This window comes from Salmo salar, chromosome 10 (genome assembly GCF_965601325.2).
Source record: "Salmo salar chromosome 10, fSalSal1, whole genome shotgun sequence".
In the NCBI taxonomy this organism is placed as follows: domain Eukaryota; kingdom Metazoa; phylum Chordata; class Actinopteri; order Salmoniformes; family Salmonidae; genus Salmo; species Salmo salar.
The window spans coordinates 29,164,717-29,186,271 of record NC_138300.1 but is presented as its reverse complement, the minus strand read 5'-3'; the positions used below and the strand labels follow the sequence as shown (position 1 = coordinate 29,186,271).

General features: G+C 42.1%; 1 protein-coding gene across 1 annotated transcript in view; it reads left to right on the top strand.

Moving 5' to 3' along the window:
- Window positions 1-1,418: 1,418 nt before the first annotated feature.
- The window catches only part of LOC106613923 (spermatogenesis-associated protein 16), a 68,295-nt gene continuing 48,158 nt past the window's right edge, over window positions 1,419-21,555 (top strand). Inside the window, exons 1-3 of the mRNA XM_014216724.3 lie at window positions 1,419-1,735; window positions 2,293-2,854; window positions 4,245-4,390. Of these exons, the coding sequence (XP_014072199.2) occupies window positions 2,300-2,854; window positions 4,245-4,390 (701 nt within the window). The 5' untranslated portion in view covers window positions 1,419-1,735; window positions 2,293-2,299. The remainder of the gene's footprint in view (window positions 1,736-2,292; window positions 2,855-4,244; window positions 4,391-21,555) is intronic.

The following is a 21,555-nucleotide window of genomic DNA, read 5'->3' as shown; positions in this document are numbered from 1 at the left end:
GCCATGGCATTAATAAGGCATTCTGCCTCATCCCAAGGGTTCTCAGCTATAAGCACCGCTTACTGGTGGGACCATGTAAACTACAATCCCGATGCTCTGTTTTAATGTTTAGAAACATCAATAATCATAGCTTGCTTTACAGTTTTTGAAACATATGGAACTTATCTTTCATATCAGTGAGAAATAATCGTTCAATAAAAAAATATACACTTACTGTAGCAGGTTTGCACAGTAAGTGTTTATAGGCTGTGTGCCTCCAGCCGACAAACTACACTTCCGCGAGACTTCCTCCCCAGTTCTGCATACACACAGGTGTTCGAACACCCTAGATAGCTAATAGGCACAGGTGGTCTCCAGTCTTCCATCTGTCTTCAGTCTGTCTTCCGTAAACACACACTGTAACATGGAGATATGGCCGTGTGGGAACACTAAACCTAACTCTATAAAAGGTGTGGTGTAATTTAACCTACTGTTTTTAGAAACATATTTCTCACTGATATGAATGCTATGTTCCTTATGTTTCCAAAACCGTACCGCATGTGATGAACAGTAAGCGTCGGGCTCTTAACAGAAGTCCACCGGGAAGGCTACACCTTCATCAATAAACCTAAAGGTAGTTTGAGTGTATGAATGGCTAGACTTATGGTTCTCACAGGTGAAGTAAAATGATACAAGTTACTTTGCTCATGATGCGACCCTCTAATGACACGAATGTACCAACAGTCTAAGTGCACTGGATTTGAAACAACGATACAGATGTAACCATGCTATTCAATGTACTATCTGAGCAGAACTGGTAGTCCCAAGTCAAAATGCCATGTGCATTCCACAGATCACGTTAATGTGTTCAGAAAATAATAATAATAAGGATTAGGAAAAGTTTCGCAGCACACATGTCATTTTGCAGAAATATTTGTGTTGTTGTTGCAGCTTTAATGCTAATATCCTGCAATTCTACATTTTTTTCCATGGGGCAGAGAGAAAACTTTGCATTCTTAAAGTAGTGTATTTATAAAAGTCCCCCCCAAAAAAAACCTTGAGGGGGAATGCAATAAGTATTGAGTTGAAACGTATAATTGGTGGAGCACTGTGGATACAAATATCCTTGTGAGCCTTGGCTCCAAGTCCCATGTTGCCCAGGATTAATAACATAAATTGTAGATTCATAATATTACATTTTATTGTATTACACACTCTAAACCTATTCCACGGATCCCTTGGCCAATTATTTTAACCTGTAGTTGTTAGTAATATTAATTACAAATGAATATTTTTGATCTGGCTGTGGATTGACCCATGCAGTACCTCCACAGACCCCACTTTGAGAAACTGATCTAATCATCAAGCCCTTGACACATCGAATCAGCTGTTTTTGTCCGGGGCTACAACAAACATGTGTAGACCTGCTGTTGGTTGTACTCGAGGACATGAGTTGGGGAAACTCTTGTCTAGATACCACTTTCGCCATTCCCAAAAACTGTAATCAGGTTGCAGCAGACAGTGTACAAGTACATTTCACTTAAGTCTATGGGTTCATGTTGAAATACTGGAATCAAATACGTGTTTTATGAACATGCGTGGGTTTTTTTTGCTGCGCAAATTTGCCGCGAATGATATAGCATGGAATCCAAATACCTGAAGAACGTTTTCAAATGGTCTAACAGAATGTTGTTTTACGAACCGAATGCAGATGATCGAATGCATACAACCCACATAACAAGCAAGCACAATATAGGTGAGTAACAAATCCCATCTACCCTACATACCAAAGAGCCATTAAATATATATGGTGTTGCCTGATATGTTTACAAAAACGCACCCATTAGCAGCGAATTGATGACGCCACTGAGCAAGAGCTGTGGATAGCGTCCGCATGACTTTCAGAATCTCTGACTTTGAAAGCTGTCTAGGTTACATATAACAATTTATTGCACAGTTGTAGGCCTTCTCTTACCCTGGTTAATGCACAATGAGATAGGGGGCAAGGCTAGGCCTACCATTATGTAATCTGTCTCTAGGCCAACCTCATGTTTGAGAAACTTCATATTTTCTACTTTGAAAAGTTCTGATGTAGACTAGGAATTTGGTTTATAACCTATAACGCATATTTTGCAGGAATTTGACATCTAAACCATATTTCTCTTTGAGATTTCTTCCCACACACAAACAGTCACAATGCTTAGGGCCAGGCTACACAGTAACAAGTATATTCTTGCCTCAGAACTTTTCCAGCTGAGTCTTTGGCCTCATGAGTCTACATTATCTGTTCATATTGGTGATCATCTCCTGCAGGCACATCATGGTTCAATCTGCAGGAGTTCCACAGCTTTCAGATAATCAGGCTCCGCCAGGGAGACCCAGCTCGGCTACAGAGACAGAAGGGGATCTGATTCACAATACCCAGGCACCACCTCCACCCAAGGAAAGTGGCCCAAATAAGAGGAGGAAGGCGAGTGTGAGGGGAAACAGCACCAAGCCCAAGAAGAGAATGACGGACAGCAGGGGTGTTAGCGATAGACCACTAGTGGAGAAGCAAGGGGTGTGTGATGAGGGAAGCCCCTTACCTCCACCCCTCCGTATCTCTTTAAAAAGCCTGTTGACGGCTGAGATGAAGCTAGTGTATGGTGACGAGCAGCACAACATTACCCAGCAGCCCTCCAAGTCCCCAGTCACCTCCTCGGCTTCACAATTTATGTGTCAAGCCTCTGAAATAGTAGGCCCTCCAAGTGGACCTAATCTCGGCTTTCTGCCTCAAATTGACAAATGGCTGGATGTAGCCTTACGGGATGCCGACTCATACTACCAACAGAAGAAATATGGGATCGCAGCCAGTCGTTTTACCACAGCTCTGGAGGTACTTGATATTTAAATTAAATCTGTCCATAGTCCTTCCTCATTTATTTATTTATTTGTTCACTTTCTAAACAAATAGATTACATCATTATTTATTGTCTCCATCCCTCCCCGGTCTAGTAAAATGATTGTCAAACCTTTTTAAATCAAAGTGTTGAAAACTTGAAATGAAAACTGCCAGAACTTATGGCAGCAGCCAGCTTTCCCCCAGGGTATATGACCTCTATTTTCACATATATCATGTGTTACAAATGTCATGGCATTTAATGCAGTACATCTTTTAGATACAGTTGTGTACATCTGTTTGTCTTGTATGGCACAATGTTGTATGCTTAAAACAAAGCAGCTTATTACAAAGCGTATGTACTTTGAAAATCCCACAAAGCGGCAAACTTAGAGCAGTATACTACAGAGCAGGATACATTAGTTAACCAGCTAACCCACTGGGCAAAAACTGGTTGAATCAACATTGTTTCCACGTTATTTCAACCCAAAAAATCAATGTGATGACGTTGAATCAATGTGGGAAACTGATTGGATTTGCAAGAAGTCATCAATGAAAGGGCATTTTGTCTTTTTTTCACCCAACTTTTAATGACATGGTGACCTTTTTTGTTGATTTGACGTTGAATTCACATAAGTTGAAAACTTAAATAAGTTGTAAATCAGAACTAGACATTCATGCCCAGAGAAACTTTGATGATCAAGCACAAATAACTATTCATTTTCTGGTTAATTAAAAAATATAAACTTATATATACTGAATTTATTACACCATGCCTATCTGTTTAAAAGTAAAATGTTATACTATATCAGAATATTTAGGCAAGTTATCTGGATAACTCCTTGAACCTGCTTTGTAGTATACCCCTCTGGTCTAGTGTTCAATGTAAAAAATCTCTGTTTATTGTCTGCTGAAATAAATTATTTCATTAGTGCATCGCCAGGTACATCTCAGTCTCTTATATGCAAATGAATCATTCATGAATCCTTTACTGTACATTGTTGAGAGGTCCTATAATTAGCACATGCTGCATAGTTTTTCCAGTGGCACTAAAATTATGTCTTAGTCATTTGATTAAGCTCCGCTGATGACTCATTTGTGTGTTACTGGTCACCCCAACTACACATCAGACATGTTTTCCATGATCCCTAGGAAAAAAAACAGGACTTGTTTGAAATGTTCTGTTCATATGATAATTGCATAGAGAAAAGTATTTCTTAGACTTGATGTCAAATGTGCCAACATTCTGCCTTCTGAGATTTTACTAATTTCTGTCTATTTTGATTTGTGTAGTGAAAGTCTCTCTCTCTCTCTCTCTCTCTCTCTCTCTCTCTCTCTCTCTCTCTCTCTCTCTCTCTCTCTCTCTCACTCTCTCTCTCTCTCTCAGCTGTGTTCAAAAGGTGCTGCAGTTGAACAATCTTTGCATGCGGTGTATGAAGACATTTCTAAGGTTGCCAGTTTGATTGAGTCCAGACTTGTTGCCTGTTACCTGAGACTGAAGAGACCGGAGATAGCCCTCAACCACTCCCACAGGTAAGGATGAGGATGCTTGTCAGATTTTATATTCACAAAAACACCCAGCAAAGGACTCAGCAGTGAGAGTACGTCAGAATTACCCACAACAAGCCTGAATACAACTCCCATAGACATCCATTTTGTGCAGAAGGATAACATAACCATTACCCCCATCTTGTGTAGCCAAAAGCAGTCTGAAACATATTTCTCTGTATACTGTTGATTCCATGCGTATAAAAGGGAGGATGTGTTAATGGAGCAGAGATAAAGCTAGTTATTTCTGAGCAGTTTACATGCTGCCCACCCGCCTGACCTCCACTTGCCTCTGTCCCTCCGACCTGCCTGTTAGTCAGACCATTACACCTGTCCACCGCCCCCTCCATTAGGACCCAGACCTGGACCCCCATAACTCACCCTGTCTTGGCCCCACTGTCTTCTTACCCTTGGAAGCACACAGTGCCTGGGAACTATATGTGAAACTTTTCCCCTGTCTGGGCCTGTTATGTATGGAGCTACAGTGTCTTCAGAAAGTATTCAACACCTTTGTTATGGCATGCCTAAATAAGTTAGGAGTAGAAATGTGCTTTAAGAGTCAGATAATAAGTTGCATGAACTCCCTCTGTGTGCAGTAATATTGTTTAACATGATTTTTGAATGACTACCTCATCTCTGTACCCCACACATACAATTATCTGTAAGGTCCCTCAGTCAAGCAGGGAATTTCAAACACTGATTCAACCATAAAGAACAGCAAGGTTTTCCAATGCCTCGCAAAGAAGGACACCCACAGTGAGGGAAAAAAGTATTTGATCCCCTGCTGATTTTGTACGTTTGCCCACTGACAAAGAAATGACCAGTCTATAATTTTAATGGTAGGTTTATTTGAACAGTGAGAGACAGAATAACAAAAAAAAATCCAGAAAAACGCATGTCAAAAATGTTATAAATTGATTTGCATTTTAATGAGGGAAATAAGTATTTGACCCCCTCTCAATCAGAAAGATTTCTGGCTCCCAGGTGTCTTTTATACAGGTAGCGAGCAGAGATTAGGAGCACACTCTTAAAGGGAGTGCTCCTAATCTCTATTTGTTACCTGTATAAAAGACACCTGTCCACAGAAGCAATCAATCAGATTCCAAACTCTCCACCATGGCCAAGACCAAAGAGCTCTCCAAGGATGTCAGGGACAAGATTGTAGACCTACACAAGGCTGGAATGGGCTACAAGACCATCGCCAAGCAGCTTGGTGAGAAGGTGACAACAGTTGGTGCGATTATTCGCAAATGGAAGAAACACAAAAGAACTGTCAATCTCCCTCGGCCTGGGGCTCCATGCAAGATATCACCTTGTGGAGTTGCAATGATCATGAGAACGGTGAGGAATCAGCCCAGAACTACACGGGAGGATCTTGTCAATGTTCTCAAGGCAGCTGGGACCATAGTCACCAAGAAAACAATTGGTAACACACTACGCCGTGAAGGACTGAAATCCTGCAGCGCCCGCAAGGTCCCCCTGCTCAAGAAAGCACAAAAACATGCTCCTCTGAAGTTTGCCAATGACCATCTGAATGATTCAGAGGACAACTGGGTGAAAGTGTTGTGGTCAGATGAGACCAAAATGGAGCTCTTTGGCATCAACTCAACTTGCCGTGTTTGGAGGAGGAGGAATGCTGCCTATGACCCCAAGAACACCATCCCCACCATCAAACATGGAGGTGGTAACATTATGCTTTAGGGATGTTTTTCTGCTAAGGGGACAGGACAACTTCACCGCATCAAAGGGACAATGGACGGGGCCATGTACTGTCAAATCTTGGGTGAGAACCTCCTTCCCTCAGCCAGGGCATTGAAAATGGGTCGTGGATGGGTATTCCAGCATGACAATGACCCAAAACACACGGCCAAGGCAACAAAGGAGTGGCTCAAGAAGAAGCACATTAAGGTCCTGGAGTGGCCTAGCCAGTCTCCAGTAGAGGTCGACCGATTATGGTTTTTCAACGCCGATGCCGATTATTGGAGGACCAAAAAAAAAAACGATACAGATTAATAGGTCGATTTAAAAAAATTATATATATATATTTGTAATAATGACAATTACAACTATACTGAATGAACACTTATTTTAACTTAATATAATACATCAATAAAATCAATTTAGCCTCAAATAAATAATGAAACATGTTCAATTTGGTTTAAATAATGCAAAAACAAAGTGTTGGAGAAGAAAGTAAAAGTGCAATATGTGCCATGTAAGAAAGCTACCGTTTAAGTTCCTTGCTCAGAACATGAGAACATATGAAAGCTGGTGGTTCCTTTTAACATGAGTCTTCAATATTCCCAGGTAACAAGTTTTTGGTTGTAGTTATTATAGGAATTATAGGACTATTTCTCTCTATACGATTTGTATTTCATATACCTTTGACTATTGGATGTTCTTATAAGCACTTTAGTATTGCCAGTGTAACAGTATAGCTTCCGTCCCTCTCCTCGCTCCTACCTGGGCTCGAACCAGGAACACATCGACAACAGCCACCCTCGAAGCAGCGTTACCCATGCAGAGCAAGGGGAACAACTACTCCAAGTCTCAGTGCGAGTGACGTTTGAAACGCTATTAGCGCGCACCCGCTAACTAGCTAGCCATTTCACATCGGTTACACCAGCCTAATCTTGGGAGTTGATAGGGTTGAAGTCATAAACAGCGCAATGCTTGAAGCATTGCGAAGAGCTGCTAGCAAAACGCACGAAAGTGCTGTTTGAATGAATGCTTACGAGCCTGTTGCTGCCTACCACAGCTCAGTCAGACTGCTCTATCAAATCATAGACTTAATTATAACATAACACACAGAAATGCGAGCCTTTGGTCATTAATATGGTAGAATCCAGAAACTATCATCTCGAAAACAAAACGTTTTTCCTTTCAGTGAAATACGGAACCGTTCTGTATTTTATCTAACGGGTGGCATCCCAAAGTCTAAATATTCCTGTTACATTGCACAACCTTCAATGTTATGTCATAATTACGTAAAATTCAGGCAAATTAGTTCGTAACGAGCCAGGTGGCCCAAACTGTTGCATATACCCTGACTCTGCGTGCAATGAACGCAAGAGAAATGACACAATTTCACCTGGTTAGTATTGCCTGATAACCTGGATTTCTTTTAGCTAAATATGCAGGTTTAAAAATATATACTTGTGTATTGATTTTAAGAAAGGCATTGATGTTTATGGTTAGGTACAGTCGTGCAACGATTGTGCTTTTATCGCAAATGCGCTTTTGTTAAATCCTCCCCCGTTTGGCGAAGTCGGCTGTCTTTGTTAGGAAGAAATAGTCTTCACAGTTCGCAACGAGCCAGGCGTCCCAAACTGCTGCATATACCCCGACTCAGTTGCAAGAGAAGTGACACATTTTCCCTAGTTAAAATAAATTCATGTTAGCAGGCAATATTAACGAAATATGCAGGTTTAAAAATATATACTTGTGTATTGATTTTAAGAAAGGTATTGATGTTTATGGTTGGAGCAATGTGTACCTAAGCGATTATAAGCAATGCAGGACAGGCAAGATAAACTAGTAATATCATCAACCATGTGTAAACTAGTGATTGTGATTGATTGTTTTTTATAAGATAAGTTTAATGCTAGCTAGCAACTTACCTTGGCTTCTTACTGCATTCGCGTAACAGGCAGGCTCCTCGTGAAGTGCAATGTAAAGCAGGTGGTTAGAGCGTTGACTAGTTAACCGTAAGGTTGCAAGATTGAATCCCGGAGCTGACCAAGTAAAAATCTGTCGTTCTGCCCCTGAATAAGGCAGTTAACCCACCATTCCTAGGCCGTCATTGAAAATAAGAATGTGTTCTTAACTGACTTGCCTAGTTAAATAAAGGAGTAAAAAAAATAATAATAATAATAATAATAATAATATCGGCCAAATCGGCATGCCAAATCGGCATCCAAAAACGTGAAATCGGCCCTAATTAATCGGCCATTCCGATTAATCAGTCGACCTCTAGTCTCCAGACCTTAATCCCATAGAATATCTGTGGAGGGAGCTGAAGGTTCGAGTTGCCAAACGTCAGCCTCGAAACCTTAATGACTTGGAGAAGATCTGCAAAGAGGAGTGGGACACAATCCCTCCTGAGATGTGTGCAAACCTGGTGGCCAACTACAAGAAACGTCTGACCTCTGTGATTGCCAACAAGGGTTTTGCCACCAAGTACTAAGTCATGTTTTGCAGAGGGGTCAAATACTTATTTCCCTCATTAAAATGAAAATCATTTTATAACATTTTTGACATGCGTTTTTCTGGATATTTCTGTTGTTATTCTGTCTCTCACTGTTCAAATAAACCTACCATTAAAATTATAGACTGATCATTTCTTTGTAAGTGGGCAAACGTACAAAATCAGCAGGGGATCAAATACTTTTTTCCCTCACTGTATTGAGCATGGTGAAGTTATTAATTACAATTTTGCTGGTGTATCAGTACACCCGCTCACTACAAAGAGACTGGCGTCCTTCCTAACTCAGTTGCCAGAGAGGGAGGAAACCGCTCAGGGATTTCATCATGAGGCCAATGGTGACTTTAAAACAGTTACAGAGTTTATTGGCTGTGATAGCAGCCAGGATGGATCAACAACATTGTAGTTACTATACTAACTTAAATGACAACGTGAAAAGAAGGAAGCCTGTACAGCATAAAAATATTCAAAAACATGCATCCTGTTGGCAACAAGGCACTAAAGTAATTCTGCAAAAAATGTGGCAAAGCATTTTTGTCCTGAATACAAAGTGTTATGTTTGGGGCAAATTCAATACAACACATTACTGAGTACCACTCCATATTTTCAAGCATAGTGGTGGCTGCATAATGTTATGGGCATGCTTGTAATCATTAAGGACTGGGGAGTTTTTCAGGATAAAAAGGAAACAGCATGGAGCTAAGCACAGGCAAAACCATAGAGGAAAACCTGGTTCAGTCTGCTTTCCACCAGACACTGGGAAATTAATTCACCTTTCAGCAGGACAATAATCTAAAACATAAGGCCAAATCTACACTTGAGTTGCTTACCAAGAAGACAGTGAATGTTCCTGAGTGGCTGAGTTAGTTTTGACTAAATCTGCTTGTAATTCTATGGCAAGACATGAAAATGGTTGTCGAGCAATGATCAACAACCCATTTGACAGAGCTTGAAGCATTTTCAAAAGAATAATGTGCAAATGTTGTACAATCCAGGTGTACAAAACTCTTAGACTTACCCAGAAAGACTCACAGCTGTAATCGATGTCAAAGGGGATTCTAACATAGGGTATTCACTGTCGTTATGGGGTATTGTGTGTAGAAAATATATATTTAATCCAAAGATGTTGATGTGCAGTATAAAATCAGAAAACATGAACTAGTGACAAAGGATCTCAAGGCTTGTTTACTGACAGACAAGTCAACAGTGTTTATTCGTTTTTGGGCTCTGTCTACTGTTGGTGATTTCAGCTCTGGCATGTGGTCATTTTGGATCAGGGCGACAGGTAGTTTAGAGCAGCGGTTTTGAACTGAAAATATGTTATTGGAGTATGTAAAACCAGTCAAACATTAGAAAAGGATATTTGTCCAGAAAAGTTTGAAAGGAGCAGTATGTCATATATATAAAGGTAGTATGCCCTACCTTCGAACAAGTGAATATTATTATTCAACTAATGGCAGCTGCCTACATTTCTTTCTCAGCCGTGCTGTGTTGGTTGCACAAAAAAAATTCTGAATGCAAGTTTGCTTTATGGAGTTTAGAAAATCAATGGGTTCAAAGCAAGCGCACATGTTCACAGCTCCTGAAACCACAAATGGATTACCGATCATCTTTTCCCTTTTGTATTTTTGTTGTTGTTGCATTTACCGGCTGTAAATGTGGTGCATTCTATATTTTCTGTTGCTTCATAGGAGCTGGCTTTGAGCAGGATGAGGGGAAAGGCGGGATTCGATCAAAGACAGCCATGACGATTCCCCCATAAATGGATTTTGTATGTATTAGTTTAGGAGGCTGGAACCCGACAAAACAATACAGATAAAAATACCATGGTGCAGTCTTTGAACCCGCTGTGATGACAGTGTTTATGGATTACTTTCTGTTCCAGGGCTGCGTCTGTCTCGTCTTCAGGTTGTAGATGCCATCTCTCTTCCAATGCTGTTCTGTTCTCACATTGTCAAATCGCACATCTACAAACTGTTTGTCATCTACAAACAGTTATTTTGAGATCCCAACATCTTCCTCAGACTGAAAAAGAAAAATCAACTGAGAGAATTTGAGTGTCCCTTATGTAAATGAGATTTACTTTCCTCATTTCTTCTCAGTAGATGAATTGATGTACGTACAGATCTGAAGTATGATTGAGTCATTATGTTTTACCAGTTAGTGCATTTTCATTATTATAGTTCCCGATGTAGTGCTACACCGTAGTGGTGTGTGTTCTCAAGCTATATATGTGACTGAGGAAGTTTCCCTTTTCTTCCCTAAAAGCAATGAACCTCACCTTCATTGAACAATGGCCATTTACATGGCATTTCTGTCTGTAAAGTTTAAAATAGAACACTTACGTACAAGAAACTATAGCTAAAAAGCTGTGCGTTCATCTAAATGCCAGCCATTTAGTTAAGGCAGCAGATTAATGGCTGTAATTATCTGGGAGGCTTTAAAGAGCCAAGCCCTACTCAGGTAATCGTTTCCATGTAGATGAAATAGGATGGACATAAGCAGTTTTATGGAAGGATACTGAGCATTTGTGGGTTGTTTCTGTGGAAGGAGTTAACAAAACTTTCACAAAGTGATCAGTGGCACTGACATTCGTATTGCATTCTCACTGTCTAGCAGATTTTTCTCCTTAGCAGCAGGTACGTGTTTACAATACATTGAGAGTGGTGCTGAGATGTCAATTAGCCAGCCAGACAATGTCAGACCAGATTCAGACAAACAGGTCCCCAGACATCAAAGGAGAATAGTGTTCTACTTTTAAGGAGAGAACAGAACTAAGTTGTCATGATTTCCTGATTAGGGAGATGGTGATATGCTCTGGCCCTGTCAGAATAACCAAACGATATGGCTTCATAAAAGGCTGTGAATGTTCTCTGCTGTTTCTCAACACGGGGGGGGGTGGTATGTGCTTAGTCCCCTCCTGTTCGCCCACGAATGTGTGGCCACGCACAACTCCAACACCACCATTAAGTTTGCCAACGACACAACGGTGGTAGGCCTGATCACCGACAATGATAAGACAGCCTATAGGGAGGTGGCAGTGTGGTGCCAGGACAACAACCTCTCCCTCAATGTGAGCAAGACAAATAAGCTGAACGTGGACTACAGGAAAAGGAGGGCTGGTCATGCCCCCATTTACATCAACGGGGCTATAGTGGAGCAGGTCGAGAGCTTCAAGTTCCTTTGTGTCCACATCACTAAGGACCTGTCAATGAGAAAGATGGTGCCAATAGACATGGCAGCTCTGCTTCTAGCACCTAAGCAATTTCGCAGTGTTTTTTATTATTTTGTTATTTCTTACATTATTAGCCTAGAATGTTTTTTGTGTTAGTACATACAACCAGAAATAACTTTTGGATATTAGAGCGGCTGTAACTCACCAGCATTCTGACCAGAAATACAACTTTCCCAAATTAGAACCTTTGTTGCCCCCAAGGCAATTGAACTTATCCCAGATGCTGCTCCAAGATGCCACAGGTGGAGAAGAGGTATTCGGAGTGGACTTTTAGCCCAACTCAGGAGCTGTGCACACCATCCACCGCTTCCGAGTATATTACTCGCTAATGTTCAGTTCCTGGACAATAAAGTAGACAAGCACAGGGTGAGGATCTCCTTACAGAGAGACATCATGGACTGTAACATACTCTGTTTCACGAAATCATGGCTCTCTCCAGATATATTGTCCCCGTCCAGACAGCTGGGTTCTCAGTACATTGCGCAGACAGGAATAAAGAACTTGCCAGGAAGAAGAAAGGCGGAGGTGTATGTCTCATGATTAACTACTCATGGTGTGATTGTGATAATGTACAGGAACTCAAGTCCTTTTGTTCACCCGACCTAGAATACCTCGCAATCAAATGCTGACCGTATTACCTCCAAAGAGAATTCTCTTTGGTTTAGGGTTTATCTCAATTAGTCGATTGTTTGGTCAATAGTGTCACGCCCTGACCTTAGAGAGACGTTTTATTTCTCTATTTGGTTAGGTCAGGGTGTGATGTGGGGTGGGCATTCTATGTTGTCTATTTCTTTGTTTTTGTCCGAGTATGGTTCCTAATCAGAGGCAGCTGTCTATCATTGTCTCTGATTGGGAATCATACTTAGGCAGCCCTTTTCCCACCTGTGATTGTGGGATCTTGTTTTTGTGTAGCTGCCTGTGAGCAGCCCAGAACGTCACGTTTCGTTTTTCTCCTGTTTTGTTGTTTTGTGAGTTTCATCTTCATTAAAAGATGTGGAATTCCATGCACGCTGCACCTTGGTTTATTTATGATCGGGAGTTTGAAGATAGTGAACGTGACAAATAGGCTGTCGGTCGACCGAGATTTTCTTTAGTCAAGCAGTAGCAAATATATATACTGAAGTATTTGGACACCCCTTCAAATTAGTGGATTAATCTATTTCAGCCACACCTGTTGCTGACAGGTGTATAAAATCAAGCACACAGCCATGCAATCTCCATAGACAAACACTGACAGTAGATTGGCCCGTATTGAAGAGCTCAGTGACTTTCAATGTGGCAATGTCATAGGACGCCACCTTTCCAACAAGTCAGTTTGTAAAATGTATGCCCCGCTATAGCTGCCCTGATCAACTGTAAGTGCTGTTATTGTAGAGTGGAACAGCTCAGCAACAACAGCTCAGCCGCGAAGTGGTAGGCCACACAAGCTCACTGAATGGGACCACCGAGTGCTGTAGCGCGTAAAACTCATCTGTCCTAGGTTGCAACTCTCACAACTGAGTTCCAAACTTCCTCTGGAAGCAACGTCAGCACAATAACTGTTCGTTGGGAGCTTCATGAAATGGGTTCCAACGGCCGAGCAGCCACACACAAGCCTAAGATCATTCTTTTACTTTTAGATTTGTGTGTGTTGTTGTGAATTGTTAGATATTACTGCACTGTTGGAGCTAGGAACACAAGCATTTTGCTACACCCCCAATAACATCTGCTAAATAGGTGTATGCGACCAATAAAATGTGACTTAATTTCATTGTCCAAACACACCAAGACAGTCATGAAGAGGGCACGACAACGTCTATTCCCCCTAAAATCAAATTCAAATCAAATGTATTTATATAGCCCTTCTTACATCAGCTGATATCTCAAAGTGCTGTACAGAAACCCAGCCTAAAACCCCAAACAGCAAGCAATGCAGGTGTAGAAGCACGGTGGCTAGGAAAAACTCCCTAGAAAGGCTAAAACCTAGGAAGAAACCTAGAGAGGAACCAGGCTATGAGGGGTGGCCAGTCCTCTTCTGGCTGTGCCGGGTGGAGATTATAACAGCACATGGCCTAGATGTTCAAATGTTCATAAATGACCAGCATTGTCTAATAATAATCATAGTAGTTGTCGAGGGTGCAACAAGTCAGTAACACAAGAGTAAGTGTCAGTTGGCTTTTTCATAGCCGAACTTTGAGAGTATCTGTACCGCTCCTGCTGTCTCTAGAGAGTTGAAAACAGCAGGTCTGGGACAGGTAGCACGTCCGGTGAATAGGTCAGGGTTCCAGCAGGTCTGGGACAACAGGTCTGGGACAGGTAGCACGTCCGGTGAACAGGTCAGGGTTCCATAGCTGCAGGCAGAACAGTTGGAACTGGAGCAGCAGCACGGCCAGGTGAACTGGGGACAGCAAGGAGTCATCAAGCCAGGTAGTCCTGAGGCATGGTCCTAGGGCTCAGGTCCTCCGAGAGAGAGAAAGAAAGAAAGAGAAAGAGAGAATTAGAGAGAGCATATTTAAATTCACACAGGACACTGGAAAAGACAAGAGAAATACTCCAGATGTGACAGACTGACCCTAGCCCCCCGACACATAAACTACTGCAGCATAAATACTGGAGGCTGAGACAGGAGGGATCAGGAGACACTGTGGCCCCATCCGATGAAACCCAGGGCCAAACAGGTAGGATATAACCCCACCTACTTTGCCAAAGCACAGCCTCCACACCACTGGAGGGATATCTCCAACCACCAACATACCATCCCGGGACAAGGCCGAGTATAGCCCACAAGATCTCCGCCACGGCACAGCCCAAGGGGGGGCACCAACCCAGACAGGAAAACCACGTCAGTGACTCAACCCACTCAAGTGACGCACCCCTCCCAGGGACGGCATGGAAGAACACCAGTAAGCCAGTGACTCAGCCCCCGTAATAGGGGTAGAGGCAGAGAATCCCAGTGGAAAGACGGGAAACCGGCCATAAAAATGGAGCTCTATAGGAGAAAGCCCTGCCTCCAGCTGTTTGCTTAGAAATTCTAGGAACAATTAGGAGGCCCGCGTCTTGTGACCGTAGCGTACATGTAGGTATGTACGGCAGGACCAAATCGGAAAGATAGGTAGGAGCAAGCCCATGTAATGCTTTGTAGGTTAGCAGTAAAACCTTGAAATCAGCCCTTGCCTTAACAGGAAGCCAGTGTAGGGAGGCTAGCACTGGAGTAATATGATCAAATTTTTTGGTTCTAGTCAGGATTCTAGCAGCCGTATTTAGCACTAACTGAAGTTTATTTAGTGCTTTATCCGGGTGGCCGGAAAGTAGAGCATTGCAGTAGTCCAACCTAGAAGTAACAAAGGCATGGATTAATTTTTCTGTGTCATTTTTGGACAGAAAGTTTCTGATTTTTGCAATGTTACGTAGATGGAAAAAAGCTGTCCTTGAAACAGTCTTGATATGTTCTTCAAAAGAGAGATCAGGGTCCAGAGTAACGCTGAGGTCCTTCACAGTTTTATTTGAGACGACTGACTGTACAACCATCCAGATTAATTGTCAGATTCAACAGAAGATCTCTTTGTTTCTTGGGACCTAGAACAAGCATCTCTGTTTTGTCCGAGTTTAAGAGTAGAAATTTTGCAGCCATCCACTTCCTTATGTCTGAGACACAGGCTTCTAGCGAGGGCAATTTTGGGGCTTCACCATGTTTCATTGAAATGTACAGCTGTGTGTCATCCGCATAGCAGTGAAATTTAACATTATGTTTTCGAATGACATCCCCAAGAGGTAAAATATATAGTGAAAACAATAGTGGTCCTAAAACGGAACCTTGAGGAACACCGAAATGTACAGTTGATTTGTCAGAGGACAAACCATTCACAGAGACAAACTGATATCTTTCCCACAGATAAGACCTAAACCAGGCCAGAACTTGTCCATGTAGACCAATTTGGGTTTCCAATCTCTCCAAAAGAATGTGGTGATCAATGGTATCAAAAGCAGCACTAAGATCTAGGAGCACGAGGACAGACGCAGAACCTCGGTCTGACGTCATTAAAAGGTAATTTACCACCTTCACAAGTGCAGTCTCAGTGCTATGATGGGGTCTAAAACCAGACTGAAGCGTTTCGTGTACATTGTTTGTCTTCAGGAAGGCAGTGAGTTGCTGCGCAACAGATTTTTCTAAAATTTTTGAGAGGAATGGAAGATTCGATATAGGCCGATTTTAGTTTTTTTTTATAATTTCTGGGTCAAGATTTGGCTTTTTCAAGAGAGGCTTTATTACTGCCACTTTTAGTGAGTTTGGTACACATCCGGTGGATAGAGAGCCGTTTATTATGTTCAACATAGGAGGGCCAAGCTCAGAAAGCAGCTCTTTCAGTAGTTTAGTTGGAATAGGGTCCAGTATGCAGCTTGAAGGTTTAGAGGCCATGATTATGTTCATCATTGTGTCAAGAGATATAGTACTAAAGCACTTTAGTGTCTCCCTTGATCCTAGGTCCTGGCAGGGTTGTGCAGACTCAGGACAACGGAGCTTTGGAGGAATACGCAGATTTAAAGAGGAGTCCGTAATTTGCTTTCTAATGATCATGATCTTTTCCTCAAAGAAGTTCATGAATTCATCACTGCTGAAGTGAGAGCCATCCTCTCTTGGGGAATGCTGCTTTTTAGTTAACTTTGCGACAGTATCAAAAATAAATGTCGGATTGTTCTTATTTTCCTCAATTAAGTTGGAAAAATAGGATGATCGAGCAGCAGTGAGGGCTCTTCGATACTGCACGGTACTGTCTTTCCAAGCTAGTCGGAAGACTTCCAGTTTGGTGTGGCGCCATTTCCGTTCCAATTTTCTGGAAGCTTGCTTCAGAGCTCGTGTATTTTCTGTATACCAGGAAGCTAGTTTCTTATGACAAATGTTTTTAGTTTTTTAGGGGTGCAACTGCATCTAGGGTATTGCGCAAGGTTAATTTGAGTTCCTCGGTTACGTGGTTAACTGATTTTTGTCCTCTGACGTCCTTGGGTAGGCAGAGGGAGTCTGGAAGGGCATCAAGGAATCTTTGGGTTGTCTGAGAATTTATAGCACGACTTTTAATGCTTCTTGGTTGGGGTCTGAGCAGATTATTTGTTGCGATTGGGAACGTAATAAAATGGTGGTCCGATAGTCCAGGGTTATGAGGAAAAACATTAAGATCCACAACATTTATTCCATGGGACAAAACTAGGTCAGAGTATGACTGTGGCAGTGAGTAGGTCCAGAGACATGTTGGACAAAACCTACTGAGTCGATGATGGCTCCGAAAGCCTTTTGGAGTGGGTCTGTGGACTTTTCCATGTGAATATTAAAGTCACCAAAAATGTGAATATTATCTGCGATGACTACAAGGTCCGATAGGAATTCAGGGAACTCAGTGAGGAACGCTGCATATGGCCCAGGAGGCCTGTAAACAGTAGCTATAAAAAGTGATTGAGTAGGCTGCATAGATTTCATGACTAGAAGCTCAAAAGACAAAAACGTCGTTGTTGTTTTTTTGGGGGGTAAATTTAAATATGCTATCATAAATGTTAGCAACACCTCCGCCTTTGCGGGATGCGCGGGGGATATGGTCACTAGTGTAACCAGGGGGTGAGGCCTCATTTAACACAGTAAATTCATCAGGCTTAAGCCATGTTTCAGTCAGGCCAATCACATCAAGATTATGATCAGTGATTAGTTCATTGACTATAACTGCCTTTGAAGTGAGGGATCTAACATTAAGTAGCCCTATTTTGAGATGTGAGGTATCACAATCTCTTTCAATAATGGCAGGGATGGAGGAGGTCTTTATACTAGTGAAATTGCTAAAGCGAACACCGCCATCTTTAATTTTGCCCAACCTAGATCGAGGCACAGACACGGTCTCAATGGGGATAGCTGTGCTGACTACACTGACTGTGCTAGTGGCAGACTCCACTAAGCTGGCAGGCTGGCTAACAGCCTGCTGCCTGGCCTGCACCCTATTTCATTGTGGAGCTAGGGGAGTTAGAGCCCTGTCTATGTTCGTAGATAAGATGAGAGCACCCCTCCAGCTAGGATGGAGTCTGTCACTCCTCAACAGGCCAGGCTTGGTCCTGTTTGTGGGTGAGTCCCAGAAAGAGGGCCAATTATCTACAAATTCTATCTTTTGGGAGGGGCAGAAAACAGTTTTCAACCAGCGATTGAGTTGTGAGACTCTGCTGTAGAGCTCATCACTCCCCCTAACTGGGAGGGGGCCAGAGACAATTAATCGATGCCGACACATCTTTCTAGCTGATTTACACGCTGAAGCTATGTTGCGCTTGGTGACCTCTGACTGTTTCATCCTAACATTGTTGGTGCCGACGTGGATAACAATATCTCTATACTCTCTACACTCGCCAGTTTTAGCTTTAGCCAGCACCGTCTTTAGATTAGCCTTAACGTCGGTAGCCCTGCCCCCTGGTAAACAGTGTATGATCGCTGGATGATTCGTTTTTAGTCTAATACTTCGGGTAATGGAGTCGCCAATGACTAGGGTTTTCAATTTGTCAGAGCTAATGGTGAGAGGCTTCGGCGTCTCAGACCCCACAACGGGAGGAGCAGAGACCAGAGAAGTTTCGGCCTTTGACTCCGACTCGCTTAGATGGGGAGTACCGGTTGAAAGTTTCTGTCGGCTGAATAAGCGACACCGGTTGAGCATTCTTACAGCGTTTCCCTCCAGAAGCCATGAGAAAGTTGTCCGGCTGCGGGGACCGTGTGAGGGGGTTTATACTAACGTTACTATCTGTACTTACTGGTGCCACAGACGCTGTTTCATCCTTTCCTACACTGAAATTACCCTTGCCTAACGATTGCATCTGAAGCTGGGCTTGCAGCACAGCTATCCTCGCCGTAAGGCGATCGTTCTCCTGTATATTATAAGTACAATGACTGCAATTAGAAGGCATCATGTTAATGTTACTTAGCTTCGGCTGTTTGAAGTCCTGACTAACCATGTCCAGATAAAACCTCCGGGGTGAAAAAGTTGAATGAAAAAAGTTGAGTGAGGGAAAAACTAAAAATATACGGTAATGAAAAAGTAAAAACCGTGAAGTAGTCAGGTAGCAAAGTAAGATCGGCAACAAAACGCACAGCAGCACGTAAACAAGTCTGTAAGTTGTAAGTTGCCTCTAAGGAGGCTCAAAACATTTGGCATGGGACCTCAGATTCTCAAAGTTCTACAGCTGCACCATTGAGAACATCCTGACTGGTTGCATCACCAGAATGGCAACTGCTCGGCATCAGACCGCAAGGCGCTACAAAGGGTAGTGCATACGGCCCAGTACATCACTGGGGCCGAGCTTCCTGCCGTCCAGGACCTCAATACCAGGCAGTGTCAGACTCCAGCCACCCAAGACATAGACTGTTGACTGTTCTCTCTGCTACCGCATGGCATGGGGTACCTTAGCGCCAAGTCTGGGACCAAAAAACTCCTTAACAGCTTCTATCCCCAAGCCATGAAACGGTTGAAAAGTTAATCAGATGGCTACCCGGACTATTTACATTGACCCCATTATTTTATTCTTATTTATTCAAATGTTTTGCACTGACTCTATTGTACAGGCTCAATGTACACTCACTGGAGGCATATACATATGGACACACACACACACATGCATATTGATGCTATATGCACACATGCATACATTCACATTCCTTCACACTCTTGACATATTCTACTGCTACTCTCTGTTTATTATCTATGCATATTTACCCCTACCTACAGTACATGTACATATTACCTCAATTATCTTGACTAACCCGTACCCCTGCATATTGACTGGTTACTGGTACCCCTTGTATATAGCCTCGTTATTTTATTGTTACCATTTTTCCATTCGTTTATTTCATACTTTTTTTAAAACTGCGTCATTGCTTAATTAAGGGCTCATAAGTAAGCATTTTGGGGTAAGGTCTACCTACACCTGTTGTATTCGGCTCATGTGACAAATCAAATTTGATTTGTTATATTTGATAATGCCAGCCAGGTCCAATGTCTCAGGTTTTGAATGAGAAGTTAATCTGAGAAAGGTTGGCTGGCAGACCTGCTTCTGGATCCGTTTGTGAAGTTTTTGCTGTTTTTTTTACACAAGGTGTATTTGTTACATTCCAAAGCTCGAAGATGTTAACCTCTTACATCTAGACGTTCCGCTAGCGGAACACCTGCTCCAATATCCAATGATAGGCGTGGCGCGAATTACAAATTCCTCAAAAATACAAAAACTTCAATTTTTCAAACATATGACTATTTCACAGCATTTTAAAGACAAGTCTCTCCTTTATCTAACCACACTGTCCGATTTCAAAAAGGCTTTACAGCGAAAGCAAAACATTAGATTATGTCAGCAGAGTACCAAGCCAGAAATAATCAGACACCCATTTTTCAAGCTAGCATATAATGTCACAAAAAACAAATCCACAGCTAAATGCAGCACTAACCTTTGATGATCTTCATCAGATGACAACCCTAGGACATTATGTTATACAATGCATGCATGTTTTGTTCAATCAAGTTCATATTTATATCAAAAACCAGCTTTTTACATTAGCATGTGACGTTCAGAACTAGCATACCCCCCGCAAACATCCGGTGAATTTACTAAATTACTCACGATAAACGTTCACAAAAAACATAACAATTATTTTAAGAATTATAGATACAGAACTCCTCTATGCACTCGATATGTCCGATTTTAAAATAGCTTTTCGGTGAAAGCACATTTTGCAATATTCTCAGTAGATAGCCCAGCCATCACGGCTAGCCATTTAGACACCGACCAAGTTTAGCCCTGATCAAACTCCGATTTACTATTACAAAAGTTTCATTACCTTGTTGTCTTCGTCAGAATGCACTCTCAGGACTGCTACTTCAATAACAAATGTTGGTTTGGTCCAAAATAATCCATCGTTATATCCGAATAGCGGCGTTTTGTCCGTGCGTTCCAGACACTATCCGAAATGGTAAAGAAGGGTCGTGCGCATGGCGCAATTCGTGACAAAAAAATTGTAAATATTCCATTACCGTACTTCGAAGCATGTCAACCGCTGTTTAAAATAAATTTTTATGCCATTTTTCTCGTAGAAAAGCGATAATATTCCGACCGGGAATCTCCTTTTCGGCAAACAGAGGAAAAAATCACAAAGACGGGGGCGGTCAGGTCACGCGCCTAAGCCCACAGTCCCTTGATCGGCCACTTGAGAAAGGCGATAATGTGTTTCAGCCTGGGGCTGGGATGACGACATTCAGGTTTTTCCCGGGCTCTGAGCGCCTATGGACGACGTAGGAAGTGTCACGTTAGAGCAGAGATCCTTAGTAAAAGATAGAGATGGCAAAGAAGTTCCAGAAATGGTCAGACAGGCCACTTCCTGTAAAGGAATCTCTCAGGTTTTGACCTGCCATTTGAGTTCTGTTATACTCACAGACACCATTCAAACAGTTTTAGAAACTTTAGGGTGTTTTCTATCCATATATAATAAGTATATGCATATTCTAGTTACTGGGTAGGATTAGTAACCAGATTAAATCGGGTACGTTTTTTATCCAGCCGTGAAAATACTGCCCCCTAGCCATAAGAGGTTAAATAAGGAATAAGCAGCTGTTTTCCACCCCAAATGCCACAGCTTGCTGTAGAAAATCTCTGACATGACTTATATTGCCCTCATCAAGCTCATTAGAAGAGTGTGAGCAGTGGTGGAAAAAGTACCCAATGTTCATA